The 15,097-nt window shown below is 34.6% G+C and overlaps 1 protein-coding gene across 1 annotated transcript in view; it reads right to left on the reverse strand.

Annotated features, from left to right (window-relative positions):
• LOC121312744 (cadherin-10-like) overlaps window positions 1-2,398 on the reverse strand; it is a 29,593-nt gene extending 27,195 nt beyond the window's left edge. The window contains exon 1 of the mRNA XM_041244472.1: window positions 2,225-2,398. Coding sequence (XP_041100406.1) covers window positions 2,225-2,389 — 165 coding nt within the window. The 5' untranslated portion in view covers window positions 2,390-2,398. The remainder of the gene's footprint in view (window positions 1-2,224) is intronic.
• Between the last annotated feature and the right edge of the window lie 12,699 nt (window positions 2,399-15,097).

Here is a 15,097-nt window from a genome sequence, read left to right on the forward strand (position 1 = left end):
GACTTTTTCTGATTAGCTGCTAGTTTGCATTAGAACAGGGCATTTGGATGTTGTGACAGTGGTTTGGTGCACTGTAGAGCAATCAGAAAGAAGGCAGCAGTAAATTAGGTATGCAGAGTATGCTTTTAGTACATTTGTTATTGGAATATACCTGACAAATGCACCTCTGTATCTTGTACCAGTCCAACAAATGACTGACAAGCCAAAAGTAAAGCTCTCATTACACACACACACACATATATATATATATATATATATATATATATATATATATATATATATATATATATATATATATATATATATATACATATTATAATATATGAGAAAGACAGGTCGACTTCCCGAAAAAAGATTTTACAGGATATATCTTTAGATGTTGGGCGAAAGAGATTAAAAGTGGAAAACAAACGGAATATCGGCCTTAATTTTACAATTTTATATATATAAAAAAGATTTATCTACACATCCTACCCCACAAATTCCAAGTGAAAAAAATATTCTAGAAATTTGTAGAAAATGTATTAAATATAAAAACTGAAATGGCTTGGTTGGATAAGTGTCCACCCCCCTTGCAATAGCAATCCTAAATTAGCTCAGGTGTAACCAATCACCTTCAAAATCACACACCAAGTTAAGTGGCCTCCACCTGTTAAATTGTAGTGATTAACATTTCAGAATAAATTCAGCAGTTCCTGTAGGTTCCCTCTGCTGGTTAGTGCATTTCAAAGCAATGATCAACCATGAGCACCAAGGCATTTCAAAAGAACTCTGGGACAAAGTTGTTGACAGACACAGATCAGGGGATGGGTATTAAAAAAAATATCAAAGGCATTGAATATCCCTTAGATCATGGTCAAGATGATTATTAAGAAGTGGAAGGTGTATGGCACCACCAAGACCCTCCCGAGATCAGGCTGTCCCTCCAAACTGGATGACCGAGCAAGAATACTGATCAAAGATGCTACCAAGAGGCAAATGGCAACTTTGCAAGAGCCACTGGCTTTTATGGCCAAGACTGGTCAAAGTGTGCATGTGACAACAATATCCCAAATACTCCACAAATCTGGCCTGTTTAAGTGTGCAAAAAAACATTCTTTAGCCATGTGGCAAAAAGTGTTGTGCTGTGACAAAACTAAAATATAACTTTTTGGCCTAAATGCAAAGCGTTATGTTTGGCGCAAACCTAACACAGCGCATCACCCAAAGAACACCATCCCTACTATGAAGTTTGGTGGTGGCAGCATCATGTTATGGGGATGTTTCTCATTAGCAGGGACTGGGGAACATGTCAGGATAGAAGGGAAAATGAATGGAGCAAAGTACAGAGCATTCCTTGAGGAAAACCTGCTGCCCTCTGCAAGAAAGCTGAAACTGGGAAGGAAGTTCACCTTTCAGCATGACAACGATCCAAAGCACAGCCAAAGCTACACTGGAGTGGCTAAGGAACAAAAAGGTAAATGTCCTTGAGTGGCCCAGTCAGAGCCCCTCAAAAGTCAAAACAGGAAGTATAGAATATATATATATATATATATATATATATATATATATATATATATATATATATATATATATTTTTTTTTTTTTCTCAATAAAAACTGCTTTCCCCTTAGCAGTGTGGAGTATGGTGTGTAGATAAGTGGAAGAAAAATCCTTATTTAAATGCATGAAACTCAACAAAATGACACAGCAAAATGTGAAAAAAGTTCAAGGGGGTGTAGCCTTTCTATAGGCACTGTGTGTGTGAATTGAAATCAGCTGGGTTTCATCTGGTTGATTAGTACAATACTGCCTAGAAAATGCCTGCTAAAAACTTATTTCAACTATGTAAATACAGTTTTCAGAATTGACAATGTCCTGTTCCTCCTTTATGTACTCTCAAGTCTCGAATTGTACTAAATATGACTTTACCCCTTGGACCACTCCAGCTATAGGTCTTTCTATATTTTTAAAGTCTTAAAACTTTCTTGATCAAAAAATCTTTATATTTATTAAAAATATCAATACCTCTTAAACTCACAGGGTCCAATTCCACCTAATCTCTTATTTTAATATTTCAAATATTTTGCACTGGTCACAATCTCACGTTCGACAGGCTTTTTTTTATCCATCAAGAATTCTGCTCCAGTAGAAATTGAATTATAATTAACATCTTATTACATACTCCCTCAGCAATGTAATATACAGTAGACAAAACCTCAATATACAATATAATAAAACTTACCTTGCCAACATACTGATAATCAGAGCCTGTGTACTCCTCCAGAAGAAAGAAATGATTCCACATCCAACCACGTTTGAAGCGATGGAGTACCTTCCCATCACTCTCTGATATAACAGTGACCTTGACATGTGTATCTCCATTAGTCCTGTCTGACAGAGTTTTCATAAAACTTAGCACTGGGCAGGAGGCCAACAGCAGTAGTAATAAGCAGTGTTTTAATATCATTGTATCCTGTTTTTTTAAGTCCACAATATAGTCTAATAACGAAAGTAGTTTTGCATTTCCTGTGTGTTAAAATGCTGTATTACCGGCACTGCCATTTTAGTCCTTTCATTGATCCTCTGCTGAGCTCTGAAAAGATCAAATATACAATTTAGAAACCACAAATGATAACAGACTGGATACACTGTCAATCACACATACAGAACATCATTTTCAAATTTGTATTTTTATAAGAAAAGGCCATGCCTTTACTTATAGCAAACAGCAGTCATCGCAGACAGCATTTTTCTTTTTCCAAGCATCATGCCTTTTAAAATCAGTAAGCTAGTTAACATATCCTTATTTATACTAAATAGCCGCATTACAGCATTGGCACCCAGTGAAACATTATTTTTCTAGAACTGGGATGTAACCATACAATCATATTGTATTTTTCAGAAACTTCTGTAAATGTACATTTATAGGGTGGTATATCTGGAGGTGGATAGGCCATGCCTTTTTGGCTCAATGAAACATTTTGGGGAAGTATTTTAATACACAAATACTACTCTCACAATGCCAAGTATCGCATGAAGCTGTGGCATGGATGATTGCATTGGCTGAGGGAGGAGGGTTAACTCCAAAAAAATAAAAAATAAAAAAATAAAGACCATTGCCCATAAAAACAGTTGCAGTAAGCTTTATTTTCAATATAACATTTACTTTGCATATTATTTGTGTGTGTGTGTTTTAAGTTTTGCAATAAGCTTAATTTTCTACATAACATTTACTTTGTATAATATTTGCGTGTGTGTGTTAAGTGTTGCAACAAGCTTTATTTTCAATATAACATTTACTTTGTGTAACTTGTGTATGAAAACACATTGTTACAATTGCTAATTTGTAAATCCTTTGCTTTGTATAACCAGTTTGGGTGTGGTCCTGTGTGCTGAGAAAGTGTTTACATTTGGGGGAAGAGAGTTAGGTATGTGTAACTTTCAGAGAAGCCAGAAAGGCTGTGGAAATGAACAATGATGCCAGTCCCTGAAGGTAACCACACCCAGCAGTATCACAGCAAGTTGAGACAGAGCCTATATAAGTCAGAAGTAGAGATTTCTTACGACCAAAAGCAGCATTCTAATTTGGCATGGGGTTCATCCAGAAGTGAAAAATATTACTTGTGTTCTGCAATTATGTTTATAAGTTGCCTCAATTTTATATATAGATTGGACCTACAATTTAGACTAAGAGTAATATTAACTAGGTAAAAAAAGGACAGGACCCTTACACTGAGTGATGGTCTATTTATGTTTGGTATACTGATATATTGTTATTTATTCTTATTTATCTCATGTGGTAGTAGAATATATTTTGATGAATGCTGAGTTACTGTTTACCATACTTTTTTTGTACTATGTGTCACATATCAATTTGAATAAAAAAACATACATATATCAAAATTGAATCATTATTATAGATCAGAAGAACTAATTATTATATTAATAAAATCCAACAGAACAATTGGAAGTACCTTTGTCCTTTATTGTGAATTTGGTGAATTTTTTTGGCCTGTCCTTTTTCGTCTGCATTAATGCCAGCGGGTGGCTTAACTTTGAACTATTTCTATGAAGGCACAGAGGTGTGACTGCATTTCTAAATAAACAGGTACTCCTCCTACTGTTTTTATTATTATTATTATTATTATTATTATTATTATTATTATTATTATTTATTTCTTTATTTATTTCTTAGCCTGCACCCTTATCCAGGGCCACTTACACTTCTTACAAAATATCACAGTATAAGTATTGCATTATGAAGTATCACATTACAAGTTATCACATTATAAAATATCACATTACAGAATATCATAATACAGACAAGAGAAGTTATGAAAGTACACTAAGATCAAATTCAAGGAGTGTTATGGAGCCAGTGCAGTGAGAGAAACGAGCAGCAGAGCTTAGGTTAGAGCTGGAGCAGACGGGTAGCAGAGGAAGGAAGACCGGCCGAGTTGCTGTAGTCAAGGTGGGACAATACCAGTACCAAAAATTATATTTGAAACACAGATGCATCCGATTCCATTGGAAAAGGGAAACATCAAATAGCAAGTAAAGGAGCACGTGCGAGAGAGAGAAAAATAAACAATATATGTTATAGCTATGTGAACTGTGATGTGGAACATTTCTTCAATAACTTTGTATACATATCGTACTTCTATAATTACTGGGGGTAATATATTTCAAAGTGTTTTATATTTGAATATGCAGATAATCATGGGGTCTTTAGGAATGTGTGTGTGTGTGTGTGTGTGTGTGTGTGTGTGTGTGTGTGTGTGCGTATTTTAAACCTGACACAAAAACACATTATCAAAGCAGCACTAAAAAGTATGAAGCCAGTTGGCCTATGTCACCCTGCCTGTACAGTGTCACTTAGGTCCTAGAAGCTGTACTGGAGAGACATGATTTAGTGATGCTGTGAAAAACAAGACATTGATTGAAATGAGCAACCCTTGATCACAAGAACCCCAAAATGGTACAAACGCAAAACATGTAAAACAAGCACAAAACCAAAATGTAAATAGTAATACACCTTACATCCTTTAAGTCAGCAAATTCAGCATACTATTAGACATTAATGATCTCCTGTTAAGCTGTTGTATACATACAATATACACAGTTACAATCTAAAGGCTTCAGTCTCTCAAATGATTAATTGCATTAACACAACTTAATTCATAACAACTTACGCAGCATACAAAGTATGTATTAATTGCCCACTGATCTTAGACAGCATTGTAAAAAGCCCTTGTCAATACAGAGGCGAATGGAGTGACCCTGGTTCTGACATTTTTGTAAAACTGTTGTGTACAAATCATTTCTACTTTTTTAAAAAAAAAAAAAAATATATGTATATATATATATATATATATATATATATATATATATATATATATATATATATATATATATATATATATATGTATATAGTGTGAAACACACATGTTAGCTGTACCTGGATTGCTCACATCCTCCTCTAGCTCACAAAATAAAATAACTTGCCATTAAACATTATGATACTAACATTTTACACTTTATTGAAATTCTTACTGATTTTGGAATTCATTATATAGCATTTTTACTGTTTCACTGAGGATGCAATTAGGGCTAGCAGTGAAGTGGTTAATAACAAATGTGTCAGCAAATTTAAAGAGCAGCCCCAACATCAAAAGGGCATTACATTCCATTTTAGCCCTTCTCATATTATACAAACAGCAAAGCATCTCAAGAACTAGCTCCCAATTTTGGGTGGTAGCAAAGTTAAACCACTGCAAATATATCCTTTGGCAAGCTACAATATTGATATATACTAATCTGTTTATATCATTGCACATAAATGTAGCTAGTGACCTACATATAGCATGCAAGACATTGATTTCTGTATGGTATACTGTACATTTTAGGATACCTCATACTGTTTCTTCAGTATGTCATTGTCTGCAAAATTATTCAACTTCGATGACTGAGCCAGTGCAAAATCAACTGTCACTTAGATTCTGCATTCTAATTTGACTTTGAATCTTAGCCCTGTGTAATGAGTTGAAATCATTCTGATCGTGTGGCCTTGATTAATGTGTTCAGCCTGGTCATCTGTTACACAGTCACTTAAAACTGAAACTTGCTTGTAAAATGATAATACCTTCAGAATAAGAGAGTTCTTTATACTTAACACATTTGGAGACTACATTTTGTAAATTTAGTCAGGGAAGTATACAATGTGTTCCTCCTTGCAGTGTACATACCCTGTTGACATACGTTTAGTATCTGTATAATATTTTGCTGAATAAAATAATGCAAAGATAAAACACTAAAATGTTATGGTAACACTTTATATTAAGGTGCTGCTTATTAATGATGTATACCATTGTTATAGAGTGTTAATAAAGCATTATTGATGGTTTCTAACCATGCAATAGCCATATACACAATTATGTTTAAAGAGCCCAAAGTACAATAAGTGGCTAAAAACTGTCCCCTTTATAAACTGTAATTCCATATATGCCTAGTGCATGGTTATAAACCATCTATAATGATTTATTAACACTCTATAACATAGTTATTAAACATGTATTATATATTTATAAAACTCTTGTAAAACATGAATAAGAAGCACTTTACTATAAAGTGTTACCAATGTGATATACTGTATCGGTGGCATCTGGAACAAAGAAAAGTCCTATATGAAAGAAAATAAAAACTGTAAGTAGGCATTCTTCAATGAGCAAAGGAGTTAAACAAACTGGAAGAAAACAATAAATACATAAATAAATAAATACACAAGGAAACCAATATTATGTCAATGTTCACAGATCTCTATAGACTTCAAATCCATTGAAATTAAAGACCTTAATGACAAAAACTGTTGACATCCCTAACACTCTCACCTATAACACAGCGGACACTAAAACGTCCAATAATGTACGCAAAATTAAAACTTGTTCATCACAGGCTACAGGTGCAATTCCTAATCTCTGTCCAGAAACAGACAACTATCCACTTCCACAATTAATATCAGCTCAGTTTATGTTTCAAAATAAAGTTGTAGCAGACTAGTTCCTGCCCATTGATGAAAAACGAATCAGTCACCTTCTGCTCCCTACATTTATAGGACTCTTCCGCTACTGTATGACTTGACCTGAGCGGTGGCCCGGCAACACCAACGACAGCAAGAGAAAATATGTAAACTCCAACAACAGAGACCCTTGCTGTGCCAAACAAAAACTGCCTTTCCAAAATCCACTACCTGCAGCACTGTAATAGGCAATATACAGTTAAATATAAACAATTAGTAAACAAAATATTTAAATAATAATAATACAAATTAACTTTGCATTAGTACTACCAACATACTTAAGAAAATACATATTCATAACAATTTGTGAATAACTAAATACTTTAAAAAAAAAAAAAAAATACAATTGTGAGACCCTGTCACTGGTTCTTGGGTGCATGTATGCCTTTATGGAAGCATCTAGGACATGCAATAGGAGAAGTCATTAAGGAAATAATTGAGCAGGTAGGCTTGCCTGGTGCCGAGCTGATCGGGAGGTCCTGATTGGCTGGTGGCATGCCTGGGGATTCTGCATGGAGATCAAAAAGCGTCTGCGCCACAGCTCGAGGCTACTGCATGGTCAAAGATTGCTGTGTTTTGTTTTCGTGTTGTGTTGCAGACTCATATCAACCTGGGAGTTGAAATTATGGAGCCAGCACTCACCCCGGGAACATCTACCCCTGCACATGACCACAACCCAGGAAAGCGTCCGCTCCGCCGGATTAACTACTACGAACCCTGCAAGGTGGTGCTCGTGAAGGCATTGTCCAGCCAAGGCTGCATGAAGAGGCAGGAGTTGCCGTGAGAAGGCCGGGATTTCGGGAGCCCAGAAGTTGGTTAGTTTAGGGGAGGTTGATCCCAAACAGTGTAGAGCAGGTTTACGTACAGTAGTAGTTTCCTGGAGCGGGACTTTATTTTTAGTGGGACTAGTGCTCGCCATTTGTGGAGGAAACTTTTATTTTTAGATTTTTTTTGTTTTCTTTATTAAACGTGACACTAGGGCTGCCATTTCTGGTACCCTAGTCAGCACTTGTGTTGATTAAATTTGTGCACCTGTGTGGCATGTCAACACCCAATGCTCTGTGTCTGCCTCAGGGTTGTTCAGTGATCACCCACACACACAACAATATTTAAATAAAATTTACAATATGTTACAATAACCCTTAAACTATTATAGTTATTAACTACACACTTTTAAGGAACTATTGTTTTTCTGATTTCGACTAAAAAAAGTGTCTTATTTTATTTCTAAATATTGTACAAGCCATTTTATCAGTGAGAAAACACACTTAAGGGTGTGCACTTCCTTTTGTCTATATTTTTCATCCAGTTTTGAGCACCAAACAGTTCATGTTTTAGAGTAATGTAAAATGTAATCAAAAACACAGCCATTTTATTTTAACTTGGGGGCTGCTGATTTGCGGTTTGCCTCTTCAGTGATATGAATAATTCAGAGTTGGCAATCTTTAAGTAGGGCTCCAGAGAACTGATCACTGAAAAAAATCTAAACTGTCAGTTTCTTCTTGTGAATCAGGGTTGTGGTATGCATCTCATGAAGCATTGTTTTGAAACTCAGGAACTGGTTTTAGCACCAATGATGCTGAAAGCGTATCTAAAATGGAATCTTCAAAGTGCAGATGCAATAGGAAAAGTGGATTTGCTGATTAGTTTATCTTTTCAGTTACTTAAAAAAGTTATTTTAGATGACAAACAACAAAAAAAAATGGCATGGTTTTCTGAAATGGGTCATAAGATTTACAATGTATGACTGACTAATTAATTCCTCATGCATCATCATTACCAGAAGAAAAGGTCATGAGCATTGGGAACCAAGCAGAGGTTCATAGCAACTGGTAGGAGTAATCTGATAATGCACTGTTTCTGCAACTTAACGCTTTGAAGCTAATGTGTAAAATTAGCCTCTGGCCAACTTTTATTGTAAAGTTATTGGATTCCAGGTTTCTTTTTTTAATGTGTTTCGATCACCACACTTCTTTTTTTTGTTTGTTTTTATAAAAAAAGACTTCAGGGCTGACCTCCTATCATTGCTGCTATACAATGGTATTGTGACTTTTTGGGTACAAAATACTTATATTGTCATGAAATCTACATTCTAAAGAAGGTAATTGTAATAAGAAAGATGGTACGAAACATCCCAAAACTACGTGTATGTCTACAAATTAATTGTATGAGCAGTTTAGTAACTTTATTATGTGGTAATGATGATTGGGAGTAAAAATCATTTAGTATCTAGTTGATTATTTTATATTGACTGTCTTAGTCTTGACTGCTTCGCAGTTCAATGCTATCAGTAGACATCTTTCTGAAAATCATTGCCAAAAACAGGAAATTTTCTCTGAGTCCCAAACTAATAACCAAGTAAAAATGAAAAATTCCCCTAAGTGAAGCATTAAAATACTGAATCACGAATCAAAATAAATCATCAAGTCATGGCTAGCACTAATTTGAGATACTATGTAGTTGCTTGAACTGAAATCCATTCTGAATCATATCACATTCTTCCTTCCATTAAATGATCGAAAATATTTGTGCATCTTTTGGAAACTAACATTAGTCATCACTAATTTATTTTCTTTTTTTATTTTATTTATACCGTAGTGTTAGTATTTTTTTACTTTTTACAGCATGGATGGGTAATAAATAAGGTCCATTTAAGCCCAAATCTGTATCCAAAGAACTGGATTTCATAATATTTATTTTTCAATAATGTTGAAATATTACTATGGTGTTTACATTATAGCAACAGACAGATGTTATAATGTACCATTATTATGTTTATGAGTCAATATGGTCAGAAATAGCCCTTTGCAAGTACTTGTAGGAACTACTATTTGTTATCTGATTTTATAAAAATATAAAAATCTAATATGATGATCTGTATTTATTGCATTCATTCAAATCTGAACTAAAACATAATTTAACATCATCTGGTAAGCTACTATTTATTCATTATGCTTCTCAGGAATTCATTTGTGCTAAATCCCTATTTGAAGCATGCCAGCCAGCCAAAAACTGCCACTAGATGGCACTCAAGACCTGTCTGCAATGTTGGCATTGGTCTTTTTCAGCATCATTGTAGTTACAGGTAGACTTAAATATAAAAGATTTGTGTAATCTTCACTTTGATATTGACCAGATACTTAATATTTGATGTCTGAACCAAGGAGTAAATATCTCTCAATTTCTGTAACATTTACATCTGTTTAATTTTCTAAATATTTGCTCTCATTGACCCTGTTTCCTTTAATAATGTTCAGCAGACAGGATGATCTGTAAACAATACCCAATTAATAACATGTGAGTTTTGTATAAAGTACTGCAAAATATATATATATAAAAAAGATTGATTTTCAAAGATTGTTGTATGAGGACAATCAGTTCCTATGAGCTCAGCACACATCTGTTTGATAATCAGTCCCACACTGCAACTAATTATACAGTCTATTGCAATGCTTAGCTGATGTTACAGAGAAGCACTATTATGAGGGTCAATGTCTTTTAGAGGTGATCTAAAATCATGCACCCTGTTTAATTCAATAATTGATACAATTATTCGATTCTTTTTTTAAATACAATTTTTTTTTTTTTTTTTTTTTTTAACTTCAGTTGATAATTTGACACATACAATATTAACACAAAGATATTAACAAGGTTCATTTTCAGATGTTTTAGGAGCATGCTTCTGATTTTGTTAGAAATCCTGGTCATCTATGTATTCCTATAAATCTATGTATCTACAAGCAATACATATTTTGACTTGGTCATTTTAAACCACCTGGAGTCTCAGGATCTAGGGAAACAAGCTCAGTATACTAATTACAATATACAATAAAATACATGCATTGATTTCAAAATACAGTACATTTTTGTTACATGAAATATGTCTCCTTTGGTATGGTTTGCCATTAAAGTCGCAATAGAAATGTAACCCTATAAACTAATAGTTTGCAGTTTAGTTTCCAATTCATTGATGTCTGAAACTTTTTCCCCCTTCTTAATATAACTGAATCTGCAAATCAACTATTAACATACTGTAAAATATAACTCAGTTTGAAGACCAATTCCTCACACATTAATAGCTGGAACTAGTGATTTTTGGCATGAAGAACTAATAAGCTTTATGTGGGATGACCTATATGTTGTAGTATAAAGAGGAGAAAGCACAGGCAACACAAGCAGTCTTTTAGGGTTAATTCCCTCATTTAGAAATAGCCCCACAAAAAACCCCAAAACAACAGTTTGACACAAAGGTACCTGTGTCACGTATGTCTCTGTGCTTGCAGTACGTCGGGACACTGCATTTTCAACAAACTGCTCAATTAGTTTGAGCCAGCACTGAAACATGCTGCTACCTTCTGTGATCTTACGGGCTTCTTGTTCTTAAAACCCAATTTGGATTTGCTGCACTAACTCAACATAAAATGTGGATTTCATTGTGAAGTTCATTGCTGTGTATTATTAACCACATAAGAACTACAGTGAGAAAGAAAAAAAAAGGTATCTACTCATATGAAAAATATTTATTTCTGTTCAGATTTTACTGCATTGAAAAAAAAAACCCAACAGTGAGCAGATTGTGCATTCATACTTAAGCAGTTATTGGTTTCCACACATTCTGCATACCTAACTAAACTACATTTACACATCAATCTATCTATCTATCTATATCTATATATATCTATATCTATATATATCTATCTATCTATATATCTATCTATATATATATATATATATATATATATATATATATATATATATATATATATTAGTAGCTGTTAAAGCACATAATAAAAGTATTTAACCCTTCATCATATTTAAAGTATCTTACCTTCAGTGAATTTTTATTGCACTTTTAAATTCATATTCGCTTGTGACAGTGTCTTGTTCAGTGGTGCTCATCCAGCTGCACTTAAATTCCAAGACTGGTTACAATTGTATCTAACTCCAGCTGGCTCTCTCTGCATCACTTTTAGCTCTGGAAGGCAGAGAGCTGAAGCAGAGGGGGCTCTCTTTTTGATTGGCTCCTACGGATTAATAAATAAAATAAATAATAATAATAAAAAAAAAACTCACCCAGAGAAATGCTGGTGATAAAGCTGCTGAACTGAGAATGAGAAGGTGAGATGCAGTGGGGAGGATGGATATTCAGGGTTGCTAGAATGTAGTGGGAGTGTGCAAAAAGGAGGTCTTTGTTAAGACAGATTGTGATAGATTGACTCTCTGAGGTTTAATATCTAAAGCAATCACCCCAATCTGATCTGCTTTCCATGATAATAAAACTGCAAAGACATGTCCACAGTCATTTTGAGATGAGAGATTCTTTCCTCATGTCATATTTGCAATGATTGAAGAACAGTCTTGATGCAGTCATTAGCATTATGCAAAGTGAAACATTCCAATTTATGGCCATTTATGTCAAAAACAAGTTGATTCCTCTTCCCAATATTATTTCTGAATAAAATGATAATGTAAGTCATCATCATTGGTTTGATCCAATTTTTTAAACAACAAAAAAAAGATTTTTAACTTTTTCTAAAATGCTTGTTTTCTTTTTTTCTTTTTTTCTGTAATATCTCCCTTTGCGGTTGGGTCTTCATTCAGCATTTAAGGCTGTAAAAAAAAAAAAAAAAAAAAAAAAGTGTAAAATGTGCTTCTCGTTCAACATGAATTAAATAATAATAATAATAAAAAAAAAAAAAAAAAAACATATAACTTTGAATTGTTTTAATAAAGTATTACGGCTATAGAATCTTGAACAAAATATATGAAGCATGAAAAACATTCTTGTTGTAGAATGCCAGATTAAAAAAAACAATGTTTTTTTTACAAAGTAATAACACATTAATATATATATATATATATATATATATATATATATATATATATATATATAATATGTTTTACAAAAGGTTGATACTTACTATGGTGTTGAGAGCTCTCACACACACACACACACACACACACACACACATAATTACTTGAAGGTGTTCACAAAATAGTGACACACTTGGACCAATAACAACCTTAATTGTATAGTATTAATCTTGTTTTGCTTAGAAGCAGTGTGAAATAAAAAAAAAAAAAAAAACAGCCTCCATTTTCCCAATGCTAATATCGAATGTTCCAGTATGATTAGAGCCGGATCGAGTAATACAACATTTTTAAAAATGGACAGGTCAGCAGTTAGAAAGATCTGCAATGGATCATCAAACTCTTGTAGAAAGAAATGAAAAATACTAACTAGAATGCAGTAGGTGTCTGCAGTTAACACTAAATCAAAGGGAGTACTTTTTAATCTTGTAATACAATTGCTGCAGCTTTATTTCACTGTAGATTTTAACTGTTGTTTTTCACAGTACTTGGAAAGTTAGTATAAATGCTGATATATACTGACGCACAATGAAATCTGGCGAAACTGGGCACATACATAATGTTATTTGCATTTTAAATAGTGAGCAGATAGGTTTGTTGATTGTTTGAGTAGCATTGTTCCTTGGGATAACAAAATACTGAGCTCAAGTCATGTGATTTCATAAAAATGTCAGTGCTCAGTGTTTGGTATTTGAGTTGAGTTAAAATTGCCAAAATTAGTTGATTAAGAATCTGTATAAATAGCCATTCGAAAAGACATGATTTTAATTAACACCAAGGCATGTCCCACCTGGTTGCTAATGGCATGATTGAAGGCAGCCTGTATTTGAGAGAAGTTGTCCTGAGAATGAAATGTTCTGCTTCAACAATCAGCAGATTTGTTCAGAGAAACCAGGAAACTGGCTCTGTGAGGGACTGGCCCAGGACCGTCACATTCGACTGATCCATCTGCGTAATCATTTTCAGACTGCAGTGGCTACAGCACAAGAAATTCAAGAAGAAATAACCTGAGCATCAGCAAAATGACTGTAGCTCGCCGACTGCATGAAAATGATTTGCAAGCTCGGAGGCTGGTCAGGGGTAACATGTTGACAGCTGAGAGATTAAATCGCCATCTTCTGTAGGCCAGAGAACATCTGAGGTGGCGGCAGAGAGAATGGTGGAGTGTTTTATTCACTGATGAATGCCGTTTTGCCCTTGACAGACCTGTTGGAAGACAACGTGTGTGGAGACGTTGTGGTGACTGTTCATTGTTCAAGACAACTGGTGGGTTGTTAGAAGTGTAATGATGTGGGGAAGAATGCCATTTGTGCAGATGGAGGGCAACCTTACTTCTCAGTGATACATTGACAAAGTCCTTAAAGCAACAGTTTTTCTATTCTTTTAAACCAATTTGGTCAATTTTCCAGCAGGACAATGCAATACCACACAGTGCTAGGATTACAATTGCAAGACTTCAAGAAAACAGTATCGAGGTCTTGCTGTGGCCATTTTGTGGTCCAATAGAACATCTGTGGGACCAAATCGCCAGTGCCATCCACAGGAGACAACTGACCAGCCAACCTTCGCCAGCTGGCTGCAGCGGAACATCCAACAGCAGTCTATCCAGAGGCTGATCAGGTCTATGCGTCAACGCTACCAGGATCGTGTTAATGTTCAAGGAGGTCATACCAATACTAACTTTGTAATGTTTTCATTTTAACAGTGTGTCACGTTTCATACTGAAAACTTATGATTCTTTGATCTGTATTTTTGTTCACATTTTCTGTGATTTTATTTGATATCTATGTTTAAAATATTTGATTAAATCCATTATACCTGAGTGATGTGTTTCTTTAGTGCATCAGTATACTTTCCCCTTCAATATACTGCAACCCCAGTCATGAGGAAAGACCTAAGGGGGTATCCACTGTCTCCCAGTAAAGGCCCACGATCCAGGCGCGCGAGTGCATAAAGCAGGTGTAAATTACGCTGTCGCAACTGCTTGTCTTTACTACTTCCAACTTAAGCCTGACTTAAAAGTAAATTCCACACCAAGTGCACCAAAGGAAAATCATCCCTGGCGTATAGTAACGACCGCGCTGCAACTGAGGCGCAGCAGAGAAGGGTTAAAGCCACAGTTTCATGTGTTGGCCTTTACATTCTATATGCAGAATTAAAGCCTAGGCA

Source organism: Polyodon spathula, chromosome 3 (assembly GCF_017654505.1).
Source record: "Polyodon spathula isolate WHYD16114869_AA chromosome 3, ASM1765450v1, whole genome shotgun sequence".
NCBI lineage: Eukaryota > Metazoa > Chordata > Actinopteri > Acipenseriformes > Polyodontidae > Polyodon > Polyodon spathula.